Below are 14196 nucleotides of genomic sequence, written 5' to 3'. Positions count from 1 at the left end.
CAAGAGCAAACATCTCCTGATTGTCTGCTCTGTCAAACATTTGCTATGATGCTACATACATCGTCTCAAATCTGACAAGATCTCAACAGGGGAATACTATGATTCCAAGACAAGGAAACTGAGCCCCAGAGGTGGAGCCTGGGGCTCCAAAACCCACCTGCTAACCATAGCCCCACAGCATCTCCACTGACCACTGGCAGCCCAGGGCAGGGACTGTGGGGAATTTCAGCAATATACTCACCTGGCTTTGCCTATGTTATAGGAAACTGCCAGGAAGGACACCTGGAGTAGTGAAGACCTTGATAGGAAATGGCTAAGAAATCAACGGGGAGGGCGTAGACCTTTTACCAATATGGGTTAAGGCCACGTGACTATGGAGACTGACTTGATCAACCACTTAGAAGAGGAAGCACCTCAGGTCCAAAGGGACAGGCTTCCTGGAGAATGGAGCACCTGTTTCCATTTAGTTCTTTTTATTGGCTTGTTTTTTTGAGACAGGGTCTCCCCGTAGCCCCAGCTGGTCTAGAACTGGCTATGTAGAACATCCCAGGCTGGTCTGGATCTCATGGCGATCCACCTGCCTCTGCCTTCAGAGTTCTGAGATTAAGTTGGCTCCATCGAGTCCTAAATGACAAGATCTTGCTATGTAGCCCAGTCTGGCCTCAAACTCAGGATTTTCTTGCTTTTGTCTCCAGAGCACGAGGCTTACAGACGCCACACCTGGCTCTTACTCAGCTCTTCACTGAGAAGTGCACACTACAAACTGTGAATCTTGCATTGACTTTCCCCTTCTGTTTTATTGTGCCCCAAGCTTCAAAAGCACAACGAAACAAAAACGTGAGTGTTTTTCAAATATATAGAGCAAAACAGTGGTTTTAGGCAAGGAGATCTATTGGTACTAAAAGAAGGGTAAGCAAGGGGGGAAACGAAGTGGAGATGATTAGAATGTGAAAGGTATGTAGGCCCAAGGCACCTGCTAGTATTAGGCCACAAACTGAGCTGTGGCTTCAGAGCAGCCATGGTGGTGGCAAACACAGTCCATCTAATACCAAGTGACCCTGATAGGGAAGCCAAGTGCTCCGCTTGTGACTCAGTTGAGGGCTGCTTTGTTCCTGGATCCAATGGTTGTTCCAGCAGAGCTCAGTCACTGGCCAGTGATGCGTTGGCTGCCAGTAGCAATCAGGCCTGCCGTGTGGAAATGGGGTGGGTAGGGCTGTAATGACATCACTCCAGTTCCTGGATTGAACCATGCCTAGAATCTTTTGTCTACCTTTGGCTATTTTGATCTTTTTTACCTAAGTTAGTGTTACCTAAAAAATGAATGAAAGAGTTATGATGCATATATAACATTAATTATGAAGGAAAGAAAGGAAAAAAAAACACAAATCAGTTATTCAAGAAAAGTACTAGATTTCCTTTAAGAAGTTTATTCTATTGTTCAAAAAAGGAAAAAAAAATGTCATACTGATTTCCTGTAGGTCTTGATGGTTCAGATTAGCCATTTGTGCTGAGAAAATATAATCTCCTCAGTGTGGGACTCAGGACCTGATGATCCAGGCTCTGCCAAGCTCTTTCAATATTTCTTTCCTTTTCCTCCCCCTGGCTTCAGGTCCTTACTCTGTGGCCCCATATTTTTAAAAAAAAGGGGGATCACACACTGATCCCATGGGGTCACCAGCTTTCTTTTGTAAACACCCTTCCCTGCCTCTGCCTGCCAAACTTCAACCCATCCCTTGACTTTCAACTTGGTAATCCTCCCCATCCCTGGCTATGTATAGAAAATGCCCAGAATAGGCAAATAGGCAGAGGCAGAAATTTAATCTGTGGAAACTGGGCAGGGTGATGCACACTTGAAATCCCAGCACTCAGGAGGCAGAGCCAGGGGGATTGCTATGAATTCAAGGCCAGCCTGAGCTACATAGTGAGTTGCAGTTTAGACTGGCCTAAAGAATGAGACTCTGTCTCAAAACAAAAGAAAGTAATCAGTGGCTGTCTAGGGCTGGGGGTTGTATGTGGTGAGTTGGGAGTGATGACTAAAGGTGAGAATTTCTTCTGGGGGCGTGTGTGAAAATGTTCTAAAATCGGTTGCACAGACTCTACCAATGTATGAAAAGCTACCTACTTTAAGTGTGAATTTTATAGCATATGACTATATCTCAACAACCCCGCTCGAAATAAAATTGAGATTATACTATTATCAACTAATAAAATCAATCCCAAGATGCCAAAACAGACTTACAAAAGTAAGTTGCCCTCCAAGTGACCTCTATATTCTTCAGACTCCCTACTAAAAGTTAGTGGAACTCCAGGCTCCTCAGCTCAGCACTGCCACCCGCTCCCTTCAAGCCCTCCCCTGATGGGGCCCATGGGGACCATGTGGGAAACAGGGACTCACTGTGGGCAGCTGACCCGACAGCAGGTGGCCGTCCTGGGCAAGCATGTTGGATACCATGATGGCCGGGAGGTCCATGGCCTGGTACGAGTAGGCAGGGAGCAGACCGTTGGGTGCGAGGCCGTGGCACAGCGAGTGGTAGCTGGCTTCGTGGTCCCCCAGGTGCAGGAGGGATGGCTCAGGGAGGTTGGGAGGCGTTATTGGAGGGATCTCATAGTCTTCATTGCTCTCGCTCTGGCTGTTATAGGTCTAAAACAGCAAAAGGGCGGTGGTTAGGGGTATCTCAAAACCACATTATGTACTCAGTAGCACCAATAACAATAGCCATGGGAATAATGATAATCCCTTGGCAGAGAGAAGTGGCCCCCTGACTCAGTCAGACTCGTGCCCCACCCCCAGTGGATGTTCCCTCCCACTGAGGCTCTGCAGACAAGAGCCTGGCTTCCTGGAGAGCAGGCTGCTCTGCATCTCCTCCTGTTTTCCCACCAGATCTGGCCGACAGCCCATGTGAACATGTCTTCTTGTAGCTACCCACTTTACAGAACTGGAGATGGACCTGCTGAGGGTCCTGCAGGCAGCAAGACAGTTTTCTCTCAGGCGTTCCCAGTAATCAGAGCCTCTGTTTGTCTTTCTCATCTTGATAAATGGTACGAATGTTGCAGACTGGCACCAAGGAGTTCCTTTCCAGGCCTTGCTGGGTTACTTTTTCCTACACAGCTGGCTTGACCCTAGGACAAGCTGGTAGGCCTATGAGCACTCACTTTCCCTTTTCCTTTGTCGTGACTGTCCCAGGTTTTCCCACAGACTGCCATGAGCATGCACTTGGGCCCTGGCTTGTGCCACAGGCTCTTCTGGGTATTCTTTGGTAGGGGGAGGGAACCCCTCATTTGTCAACGTAAGTGGGTCTTTAAAAAAATCATGCATGAGCTTTTAATCTTTAAAAACTATTTTATTTGGTTCTGGTGGAGCTTTGCTGCAGAAGTTAACAAGAGATCTCTTGAATTGCGTTGTCATCAGTGGACTTGGGGTTAATGTCTTGAAGGACCCAGTTGCTGACCCAACAAAAGGTCCAAAAAGGGCCGGTTATCTTTACATAGGGCACCAGGAGGGAATTTCGTCACACTTGAGGAAGGAAAAGGAGACCTTGAGGAATATGTCACGATCTTCTCCATACCGTTTTCAAGAATGGGAAGGTGACAAAAAGCTATTCATTCGATGAAGTCAGAAAAAACACACAGCTGAATATCGAGCTGGACCCAGCACCTCATTAGGCTTTTTTCAGCCTAGCTGATGTGCATGCAGTATGTGTATACATGCATGCATGCATGTGTACCCATGTGTGTATGTAATACATGTTTATTGTACAGATGTGTGGGGTTTCTCTGTGTTTCATGATACATCACAGCCAGATTATTTGTTGGTGTATGGACATGCTGCCCTTTTATTTTCTTTTTCCCAGTGTTTAAGTGATCTCAAATTAGGAAACACATACAACCATGTAAAAGCTGAACGTTAAAGTAAGCTTTGTAGGGCCCTTCACTAATAGATAGTAACTCGATTGGGTGTTGATCTTTTCACAAACAACATAACCAAGACACTTTTATATATAACTACAGATCACATAAAACAGACTTGCATAAATTACCATGACTGCTTTATGTTTATATTTAACTTGTATTTTTGTACAAACAAGATTGTGTAAGATATATTTAAACTTTCAGTGATTTAACAGTCTTTCCAACTTTTCATGATTTTTATGAGCACAGACTTTCAAGAAAATACTTGAAAATAAATTGCATTGCCTTTTGTCCATTAATCAGCAAATAAAACATGGCCTTAACAAAATTATTTGTGTTATTGTACAATTTGAAAATTATGTCGGGACATACCCTATAGAATTACTAACCTCACTGCCCCTTGTAGAATATGATTGATCATTCTACATTGAAGAAAATAATGGCTCTTACTGGACTGTCTAGGCACTGTATAGTCCTATACCTTGGTCATTGTATTGTACCAGAGAAATGCCAAACTTGAAAGGCCTGTACTGCAATTTTATATGTCAGATAATTGCCTGTGGCTCTAATATGCACCTCAAGATTTTAAGAAGATAATGTTTTTAGAGAGAGTTTCTGCTTCCACTATAGAATATATATACAAATGTAAAATATTGTCAAAAGTGGAAGTAGTGTATTTAAAGTAATGACACTTCTGAATTTATTTTTCATATTCTATAGTTAGTATGACTTAAATGAATTTCTGGAGTGGGTAGTGAGTGTACTTATTTTAAATGTTTTGATTCTGTTACATTTTCATTAAGTTTTTAAAAAATTAAATTGGATATTAAACTGTAAAAAATATTTTATTATTTCTACTTTATGTGTACGAGTGTGTTGCCTGCATGTATGTAAACACACCTGTGTTGTGCAATGCCTGAGAAGGTCAGAAGAGGGCATTGGATCCCCTGGAACAGCTATGATGGTTGTTAGCCGTCATGTGCATGCTGGGAATCAAACTTGGATCCTCTGTAGGAGCAGCTAATGTTCTTAAACTCTGAGCTATCTCTCCAGTCTGACTTTTAACTTTTAATCATATTTGTGTGTGTGTGTGTGTGTGCATGCATGTACACATGCACACATGCACGGGGGGCACATGTGTGTCATGGTGTATGTGTAGAGGTCATAGGACAACTTGCAGGAGTCCTTCTACCATGTGGGTCCTGGGGACTGAACTCAGTTCATCAGGCTTGGTGGCAAGCATCTTTACACACTGAGCCATATTGCTGGCCTCAAATTTTAAATTTTAATTTCATCAAATTATTTTTCTCTGCATCTACTCAGACTCAAATACCTTTCCCACTTTCATCTGGCTAATATGACAACAAACTCTAGTTTTCTTTTTCTCTTTATTCCCTTCCCTCCCCTTCTTTCCTTTTTTATTGAGAAAGGGTCTTACTCTGTAGCCCAGGCTGGTCTTGAACTCTCAGCAATCCTCCTGCCTCGGTTCCTGAGTGCTAGGATCATAGATGTATACTGCCATGCTTGTCAGAACTCTGGCCTTTTCATGTTAAACCCTGCATTTCTGGAACAGACACTACCTGATCATGGCCTACTGCTACTTTTATGCAGTGTTAGGTTTTGCTGATTATGATTTTTGCATTGGGTTCATACGTGGGATTGGCTTCAGCCTTTCTGTCTCCTATGCCTGTGCCCCATGGGGTATTAACCTGGGGAATTAGTGCTCCTTCTCTGTAGTCTGGAGATTGGACTCAGCAGAAAAGAGATATATAAACTGGGAGAGAGATCTGAAGAAATTATCAATAATGAGAGAGAGAGAGAGAGAGAGAGAGAGAGAGAGAGAGAGAGAGAATGTGAATATGGAAGAGAGGCCACAGACATGAAGGACAGGCAAGAGTGTCTAGTGGATGTCTGTTCACTAAGTATTGGCTCTGCATGGAGACCAGAGGGCGACTGGGCCAGAGGAATACCTGAAGAGATAATGGTTGAGAATATTCCAGAAACGATAAAGGATGCCTTAATCAGCATGTGTGTGCAAAGAAGGAAAAGCCTGAGGCCCAATAGCATGTAGGGGTGGACATCTGGGACTGGGGGTGATCTGCTTAGCATGTGAGGAAGGAAGGAGGGAGAAAGGATGTGGGCTAGCATTTTTTATTACTCTGTAAATCCCAAATGAGCATTAGCAGCTAGTCACCAAAGTCCAGCATGGCTCCTGCTTCTCACCGACTGCTGGATGCAGCCATGAGCATGGGCAGGTTTGGGTAGCACTATGACAGTCAGGACACAAGGCACCAACATGCCCACCTATTGTCCAGCCTTTCTCCTCAGGTACCATGTGTGAGCCTTATGATTCCCTGGGAAAGTGCCTTGACTGCCCTTTACAGTCACAGAGTCCAGATGTGAGGAGCCAGGGCCTGACTGTAGTGTTGCTCCTGGATCCAGAGTCTCCATCACCACGTGCTCACTGACTCCGTGGGATTATCTCACAGATGGGCAAATTGGTCCAGGAAGAGTTGGTTATGCTTGCTCCTTCCTCTGCTGTAGTTTCTCCCTCTCAGTCCTGGGCTCTCCTCTTCTCCCTTGCACTCCCTTCCAGGTGACCTCAACTAGGCTCACGTTCAAGGCCCTCTAGGTGCCACATTCATCCTCCATCCTGCCTGCTCCCCTGAGCGCCACAGATGAGTATATCCAACACCCACTCAACGTTCCCTTCCTCTACCATGCACTTCTGTCCTATGGCTGTGGCAGATGACATCACCCGACATCACCCTCCGTCCAGTCAATAAGACCACAAATCTGAGACTCAGCTTCTGTCACCTCTCAAATCCACAAAACTCCTCCGAAGTACCTTGAAAATCTGCCCCCCACCTCCAGCCTCACTGCTACCTTGGCCTAGGCCACCACCATCTCCTACTGGACCATGATGCAGCCTCCTACTGGTGCCCTCCTGCCCGCTCTTGTCCCTCTACCCCCTTATGCAGCCAGAGTAGTCTTTAAAGAGGTTTGCCAGACTAAGTCACTCCTACTCAAGATGCTCTGACAGCTCCCACTGCTTTTATTTATCATTAACATTTTAGTTGGTACACAAATAATGGGTTTTATTTGCTTGTTTTTGAGACAACGTCTCACTATATAGGCCAGGCTGACCTTGAACTCACAGAGATTTACTTGCCTCTGCCTCCTGAGTGCTGGGATCAAAGGTGTGTGCAACCACACCCAGCAAAATAATGGGTGTTGTCAGGACATTTTCATACAGATGGATCTTTGTATTTTGTTGGCTCCTGTCCTCCTTTACTTAGTTCCCTCTTCCACTTCCATGTCATATATGTGTGTGTATACATATATTTATGTATACACACACATATCTATTTAAATCCAAATTTCACATATAAAACAGGTGATGTCTGTCTTTCTGAGTCTGGTTTATTTAACATAATGATCTCCAGTTCCATCCATTTTCCCACAAATGACATCATTTCATTTTTCTTTGCTATATCTAGGAATCCCACTGTCTTCAGGGTCAAGACCCTAGTTTCAAACATGGCCCCAGAAGTCCTCACGTGACCTGGCCACTGTGTGGCACAGTGTCAGCCCTCTCCTGGCTACAATTTTTATTGTTCTGGCTGGAGTTCCAACGCATTAAGGGACCACTCCAAGGATACAGAATAGCTCACTGGCTCAGCATCCTCACCGCTTCTCACTGCTGGATGCTCCTAATTCACATACCATGCACTGTGGGTGGTGTCTGTCTTTAGCACTGAGGGCCAAATGCCTTTAGTTAGGACTATCCATGGGTATCGCATCACCCCAGAATGCAAAGTCCCTCTGCCTGCCTTTCCTGTTCAGAGTCATCTCTGCCTAGATCCTTCTCAGTCCTCCTCCATCCTCTGGTAGGACAACTCCAAGTTCTGCTCCCTGGCACCTTTGCACACCCCCATAGTACTTGTCATCACATACAATTACTTGTGACTCATTCTTTACATTCTGCTTGTATCTCCCCGCCCCAAATCCCAGGTTCCATGAGGGCTGGGGTTGTCTGTTTTGTTCCCAGAGCCTAGTATAAGGCCTGGTACCTAGAAAGGACTCAGTCACAATGCAGTAAGTGAGCTCACTAAATGAAACTATTCCCTCCTCTAGGCTCAAACTTCACTCAGGTGTTTCTATTTCTGTCCCTCCCAGCAGACTATTGTCCCAAGGCTGCCTATGGCCCAAGTCTGTCAAGTGCCATCTCTCCTCACCCCCCATCCTATCCCTCAGCATCCAGAACAGGTACTAGCACAGGGCATGTGACCAATGGGTGCTTAATGACTACACAAGTCCATTCTTCTCAGTCAAAACCAAAACCTCAATCCACTGGAACGGGCCCAATCGGCCAGAAGCCTTTTGGGAAAATAAGCATATGTTGTTATCAAAATATTGAAATAACACAGTTATGACAATTCTTCTAAAGAAGCAATTAGCGCACTTAAAAAAAAGCATGCAAACATGTACGTGTGTCTTCTGCGTGCAGTCAGATCCCAAATGCATGAACACAAGCAAGCCAGTCCTGCTGCTGATCTACACTGAGTCCCTACTGTGTGCCAGTCTTGATGACTGACATCCATACACTGTTTAGCCATGTCTATTCTATAAAGACATGCCAATCATCTCTGTTTCTCAGACAAGATGGAGTTCCGTGAGCAAAGGAGTCATGTAGCTGGCAAGACTTGGACTCGGGCCTTGTGAGTCTGAACCCGGCATTCTCCCATACTGGGATAGATACTTAGAGATTCCTACTCCAGATGTCCCCTAAAATAGAGCTCCGCATTCAGTGTGTCTACTTGGCTTCCCATCAACAAGGGCCTTATGAAAATATAGAGAGATGGGCTGGAAAGATGGTTCAGTGGTTAAGAGCACTGGCTGCTTTTACAGAGGACCAGGGTTCAATTGCCAGCACCCACATGGTGGCTAACATCTCCAGTTCCGGGGAAGTCAATACCCTCTTCTGACCTCATTGGGTATTGCACGACATGGGTGGACTTACATACATGCAAGCAATAGATTCATATACATAAAATAAAAATAATAAATAAAAAATATTTTTAAAAAAGAAGATACAGGGGCTGGAGAGATAGCACATGGTTAAGAACACTGACTGTTCTTGCAGATGACCCGGGTTTGAATCCCAGCACCCGTATGGCAGCTAACAACTCTCTGTAACTCCAGTTACAGGGGATCTGACAGTCTCTTCTGTCCTCCGCAGGCACTGCATGACACGGGTGCACTTACCTACATGCAGGCAACACACACATACACATAAAATAAAAATAATAAATAAAATTCTAAAAAAAAAAACATACAGAGATGTACCAAGGTGCGAGTTGTAAGAGCTCTGGTACTGCAGAGTCAAGTCGTGTTGTTCATGCCCCAGGAAGGGAAGAATGTGGACCCATCTAAATGGCCTGGGGCTTACTCTAGGGTTAGAGGAGAGTTAAGCTCCCCTGGAATTTATGGGAGGGGGGAATCTTAAAGCCTAACAGTACATCTTATTTTATTATTTTTATTTTATATTTTATTTTATACAGGGTCTCATGTTACGTAGGCTGGTGCTGGCTTTGCCACGTAATTGAGGATAACCTGGAATTTCTGATCCTCGTACCTCCACCTCCCGTGTGCTAAGATTACAGGTGTGTACTATCATGCCCCATCTATGTAGTGCTGGGGATGGAGCCCATAGCCCCTGGTATGCTAGGTAAGCACTATGCCAACTGAGCTACATTCCCAGCCTCAAAGCCTAGCTTCTTAAAGTGTGGATCCCAACCCTATGAGAGAATGAACTATCTGACAACAGTAGAAGGTTTCTGAATGTGTAAAGACCAAAAATTAATTCAAAGTCAAATGTGTAACATCTGAAGTGTTTCTAGTAGTACATTATATGACTTCTCTACAGCCTTGGTTTTGAACACAGGACATTCCCACTTTGCCCTGCTTAAGCTGTCACACCAGGCAACACCAATCAGCACTGCCTGAAAAGCCTAGGCCCAAATTCAAGAAAATTTGATGTTATATATCATGGTGTTCTTATTGTAGGCAAAAGGCCTTCTGCTCTCACAGAAACATAATGGTTTTTGGGAAACAAAGACTTAGTATCTCCCTATCATCATTCCTTAAAATGCGAGCATCAGACTAGTGTATTTTTGGATTACACTGTGTTACAATGTTTGGTTTTAAAAATTGCTATTTGAGGTGCTGACTTGAACTTCATAAGAAAGATTATCTAAGGAATTTTGGCTTGAGATTAATACAGAATTTTCAACCGTGTTCTGAAATGGTCTTAAATATACTTCTGTCATTTTGTACTATGCATTTATTTGAAGAGGTGTTCTCAGCATTGAGATTATAAGAACAAAATTATTATCAACTCTGAAAACTGTTGAAGATGTTCTCTGTCCTACAGTATAAAATACTCAGCCAAGATGTAATTCTTCATGTAAAAATAAACACATCCATCTCATTAGTATGTATATTTGCCTTCACCTTTAATAAATGGTATGATTAAACTTTTTTTTGTCTTTGTGAGACAGAGTCTCCCTATAGCTCCAGCTGGCCTGGAACTTCCTACATAGACCAGGCTAGCCTTGATCTCACAGACATCTGCCTGCTTCTGCCTCCCAAGAGCTGGGATTAAAGGCATGTGCCATCACACTTGGCTAAAGTGAATTGTTTTAAAAATAAATAGTCTATGATTTAGTATCAATAAATGTTTGATTTGTGCAGCTATTATATATGTCAATATACATATATACAATATATATGTATATATACGGGGTTGTGTAAATTTCTGGGGTACAAAGGGATCATGAATAGGAAAGTCTCAGAAGGCCTCTTTAAAGCATTGAAGGCTATGACTGCTAGAGGCAGAGGGGACATGCAGTACAGGTTTCTGGGCCATGATAAAGCACCTATCAACAATTTGCTTACAGTGTATCAAATGCTTAGAATCAGCTCAGTCATTTACCATCATAAAATAACAGATTCATCAAAATCTAAACACAAAAACTAAAATGAAGAACATCTTTTTCTTCTTTTTGTGAAAAGATCTCACTATGTAACCCTGGCTGGCCTGGCACTATGTAGACCAGGTTGACCTCAAACTCACAGAAATAGATCCATCGCCTTCTGACTCCCAAGTGCTGGGATTAAAGGCACGTACCACCATGCTCAGCTCAAAGCACTTCTGGAAAGATGCTCAAAGCTAGAACCAAGAAAATGAAAAGTGAACCCAAGAGACTCAAGGCAGAACGGTGATCTGAAAGCCACAATAGTGCATGCTAATCTTAATCCATGACTGTGGAGAAGGACTAAGACAGGGACTGCAAGATCAAAACTGACCCCAGGCGAACAATCCTGAGAATTAAATGGCAAAGGTTACAGACACTGATTTCATTGTTTAGGCTGTAAGGAAAATAAATAGGAGTCCAAACATGTCTGTTATAATGACTAATATTTATTGAGGCATCTGTCGTCACTTGAATGAAGAATGTTTGCTATAGGCTCAAGTATTTGAACACTTGGTCAGTGGGTGGCACTGTTTCTGGGAGGTTATGGGACCTTTAGGAGGTACGGCCTTGCTGGAGGAAGCACATCACTGGAGTGGGCTATGAGAGTTCATGGCCTTGTACCACTTCCAGTTTGCCCTGTCTGTCTCCTTCATGTGCTTGAAGATGTGAGTGTTCAGCTTCCTGCTCTGGCCACCTGCTGCCATGACTTCCCCGCCATCATGGACTCTTATCCCTCTGGAACCACAAGCCTAATAAACTCTTTCTTTTATAAGTTGCCTTAGTCATGGTATTTTGGCCCAGTAACAGAAAAGTAACAGATACAGGCGTCAAATAACAGTCAGTGACCACTGGCACACTCACAAGATGCTACACCACCACTTCTATCTGGTCCTTAAATGTTTTCATGATCTCAAAAGAAAACTCCATTCCCAGTAGGCATCTTCTCTCTGTTCTCTTGAGTCCTCAACCACCCATGTCCACCCATCTTCCCTTGGCCTCTAAGAATTTATCTATTCTGGCTGGTTTTATATAAACAGAAGCAGATGGCATATGACTCTGTGTCTAGCTTCTCACACTTAGTGCTATGTTTCTGAAGTTCATCTAAATTCTACTTAGCATCAAATTTGTATAACAAGGCCAGGCATGGTGGCGCATGCCTTTGACCCCAGGGAGACAGAGGCAGGCGGATCTCTGTGAGTTTGAGGTTAGCCTGGTCTACATAGCGAGTTCCAGGTCAACTGGGGCTACAGGGAGACCCTGTCTCAAAAATACAAAAAGAAATGTATAATGTTCTCTTAGCATAGTATCTTTGAATATCAGGACTTTATTCATTTTCATAGTTATAAAATATTGCATTCTATGGATATGCTATAATTTATTTATTCATCCACTGATGAGTATTAAGGCTGCTTCTATCTCTGGTTACTGTGAAGAGGGATGCTGTGAATAACTGTACAAATAGTGATTTTGAGCCCTTATTTTCAGTTCTTTTGGATATCTACCTAGAAGTGGAGTTGCTGGGTCATGTGGTGATTCTGTTTGGCTTTTGAGAAATGGCCAAGCAACTTTCCACAGAGGCTGTACCTTTTACAGTCCCACAAGCGACATCGGAGAGTTTCAATTTCCCCACATCCTTAATGCTATTATTTTCAGTTTGTTGTGATAGCCAACCTGGTGGGTATAAAGTAGTATCCGATTGTGGCTTTGATTTGTATTTTCCTAAAGACCATCTGAACATCTTTTCATGTGTTTCTTGGCCATCTGCATGTCTTTAGGGAAGTGTCCATTCAAGTCCTTTGCCCTTGTTTCAGGTTGGGTTGTCTGTCTCTCCATCTTTCCAGTGAAAGTGTTCTTTACATGCTCTGAGCACTCAGCCATTGTGATATGACTTACAAGTATCTTTTCCTCCTTTTCTTATAAATGTCCTTCAATACAGAAAAGAACTTTTTTATTTTGATGTAAAACTCATTCCTCCTTTTCTTGCCCATGGTTTTGATGTCAAACCCAATAACCTATAGTCTGATATTTGTATCACAGATCCATTTTGAATAAAATTATGCATGTGACATGAGCTAGAGCCCAACTTCAATATTCTGCATGTGGCCGTTCACTTGTCCCAACATCATTTGGCAAAGAGACTATTCTTTCCCTGTAATTGACCTTGGCAACGCTGCAAAACTCGGGCAGTCATGGATGCATGAGTTTAGTCCTGGACTCTTCTCATGGTTGGCTCTGGTTGTCAACTTGACGCACCTGGGAAAAGGGAACCTCAAATGTGGAATGTCCTCTTCAAGACTGGCCTTGTGGCCATGTCTTGATTGTTGAGTGATGTGAGAGGGCCCAGCCCACTGTGGGTGGTGCCACCCCTGGGCAGGTGGACCCTGGGTTACATAGGAAAATAGACTGAGCATGTCAGCATGTCATGGTGTTGATCACAGCACAGAAAACAAACTAACACAACTCTTGAGTCCATCCAATTGGTCTGTATGTCCTTATGCAAATACCACATTTCTTGTCCTTACAGAAATTAGCAACTGTGAATCCTCTAACTTGTTCCTTTTCAAGATTATTGGTGCTTCTCAGAGCCCTTTGCAATTCCACATGAATTTGCAGATCTATTTTCCCATTCTTCAGTAAAGGTCACTGGAAATTTGATAGGAACTGCATTGAATTTGTAGACTTCTTGGCAATAATGCCACCTTCACGATCTTATGTCTTCCAACCCCCCACAGGGTGTATCTTTCCCTTCACCATGTAGGTCTTCTCTAGTTTCGTTCTGCAATGTTTTATAGTTCTCCATTTAAAATCTTTCACCTGCTTGGTTAAATTTATTCCTGCTTATTTTTCTGGATGCTACTGTCTGTGGGATTATCTTCTTAGTATCTTTTTTTGTTGTTGATTTGTAGATGCACAACTCATATTTCCACATTCATCTTATACCCTGACACTTTGGTAAATTCATCTATTTACTACTTGTTATAATTTTAAGGGAAAGCAGAAGTCCCATATCACTAACTGAACAAAAAAGGAAAAATGCAGAACTTGATTAAATAAAAACCTAAAAAAGATCAGGAATAAACTACAATACTACTAATAAAGAAAGATGAAATTGTAGCAGCTATAATAAAACCTAAGAATTTCAGTTGACTTCCTGAAAGATAAAACTTAATATTTTGATTTAAAATAAATGAACCCAGCAGATAACATTTATAATAGACATAACCCCTAAAAAAATGACAGTAAAAGT

At 43.1% G+C, this 14196-nt stretch overlaps 1 protein-coding gene across 7 annotated transcripts in view; it reads right to left on the bottom strand.

The window, feature by feature from the left end:
• The window catches only part of Tox2 (TOX high mobility group box family member 2), a 137309-nt gene that overhangs the window by 47239 nt on the left and 75874 nt on the right, over positions 1-14196 (bottom strand). For all 7 annotated transcript variants that reach the window (XM_008850994.2, XM_008850998.2, XM_008850993.2 and 4 more), the window contains one exon: positions 2396-2641. In XM_008850994.2, coding sequence (XP_008849216.1) covers positions 2396-2641 — 246 coding nt within the window. The remainder of the gene's footprint in view (positions 1-2395; positions 2642-14196) is intronic.

This window comes from Nannospalax galili, unplaced genomic scaffold (genome assembly GCF_000622305.1).
Source record: "Nannospalax galili isolate Female #2095 unplaced genomic scaffold, S.galili_v1.0 scaffold205, whole genome shotgun sequence".
Lineage (NCBI taxonomy): Eukaryota > Metazoa > Chordata > Mammalia > Rodentia > Spalacidae > Nannospalax > Nannospalax galili.
This window is presented reverse-complemented; position numbering and strand designations above follow the sequence as displayed.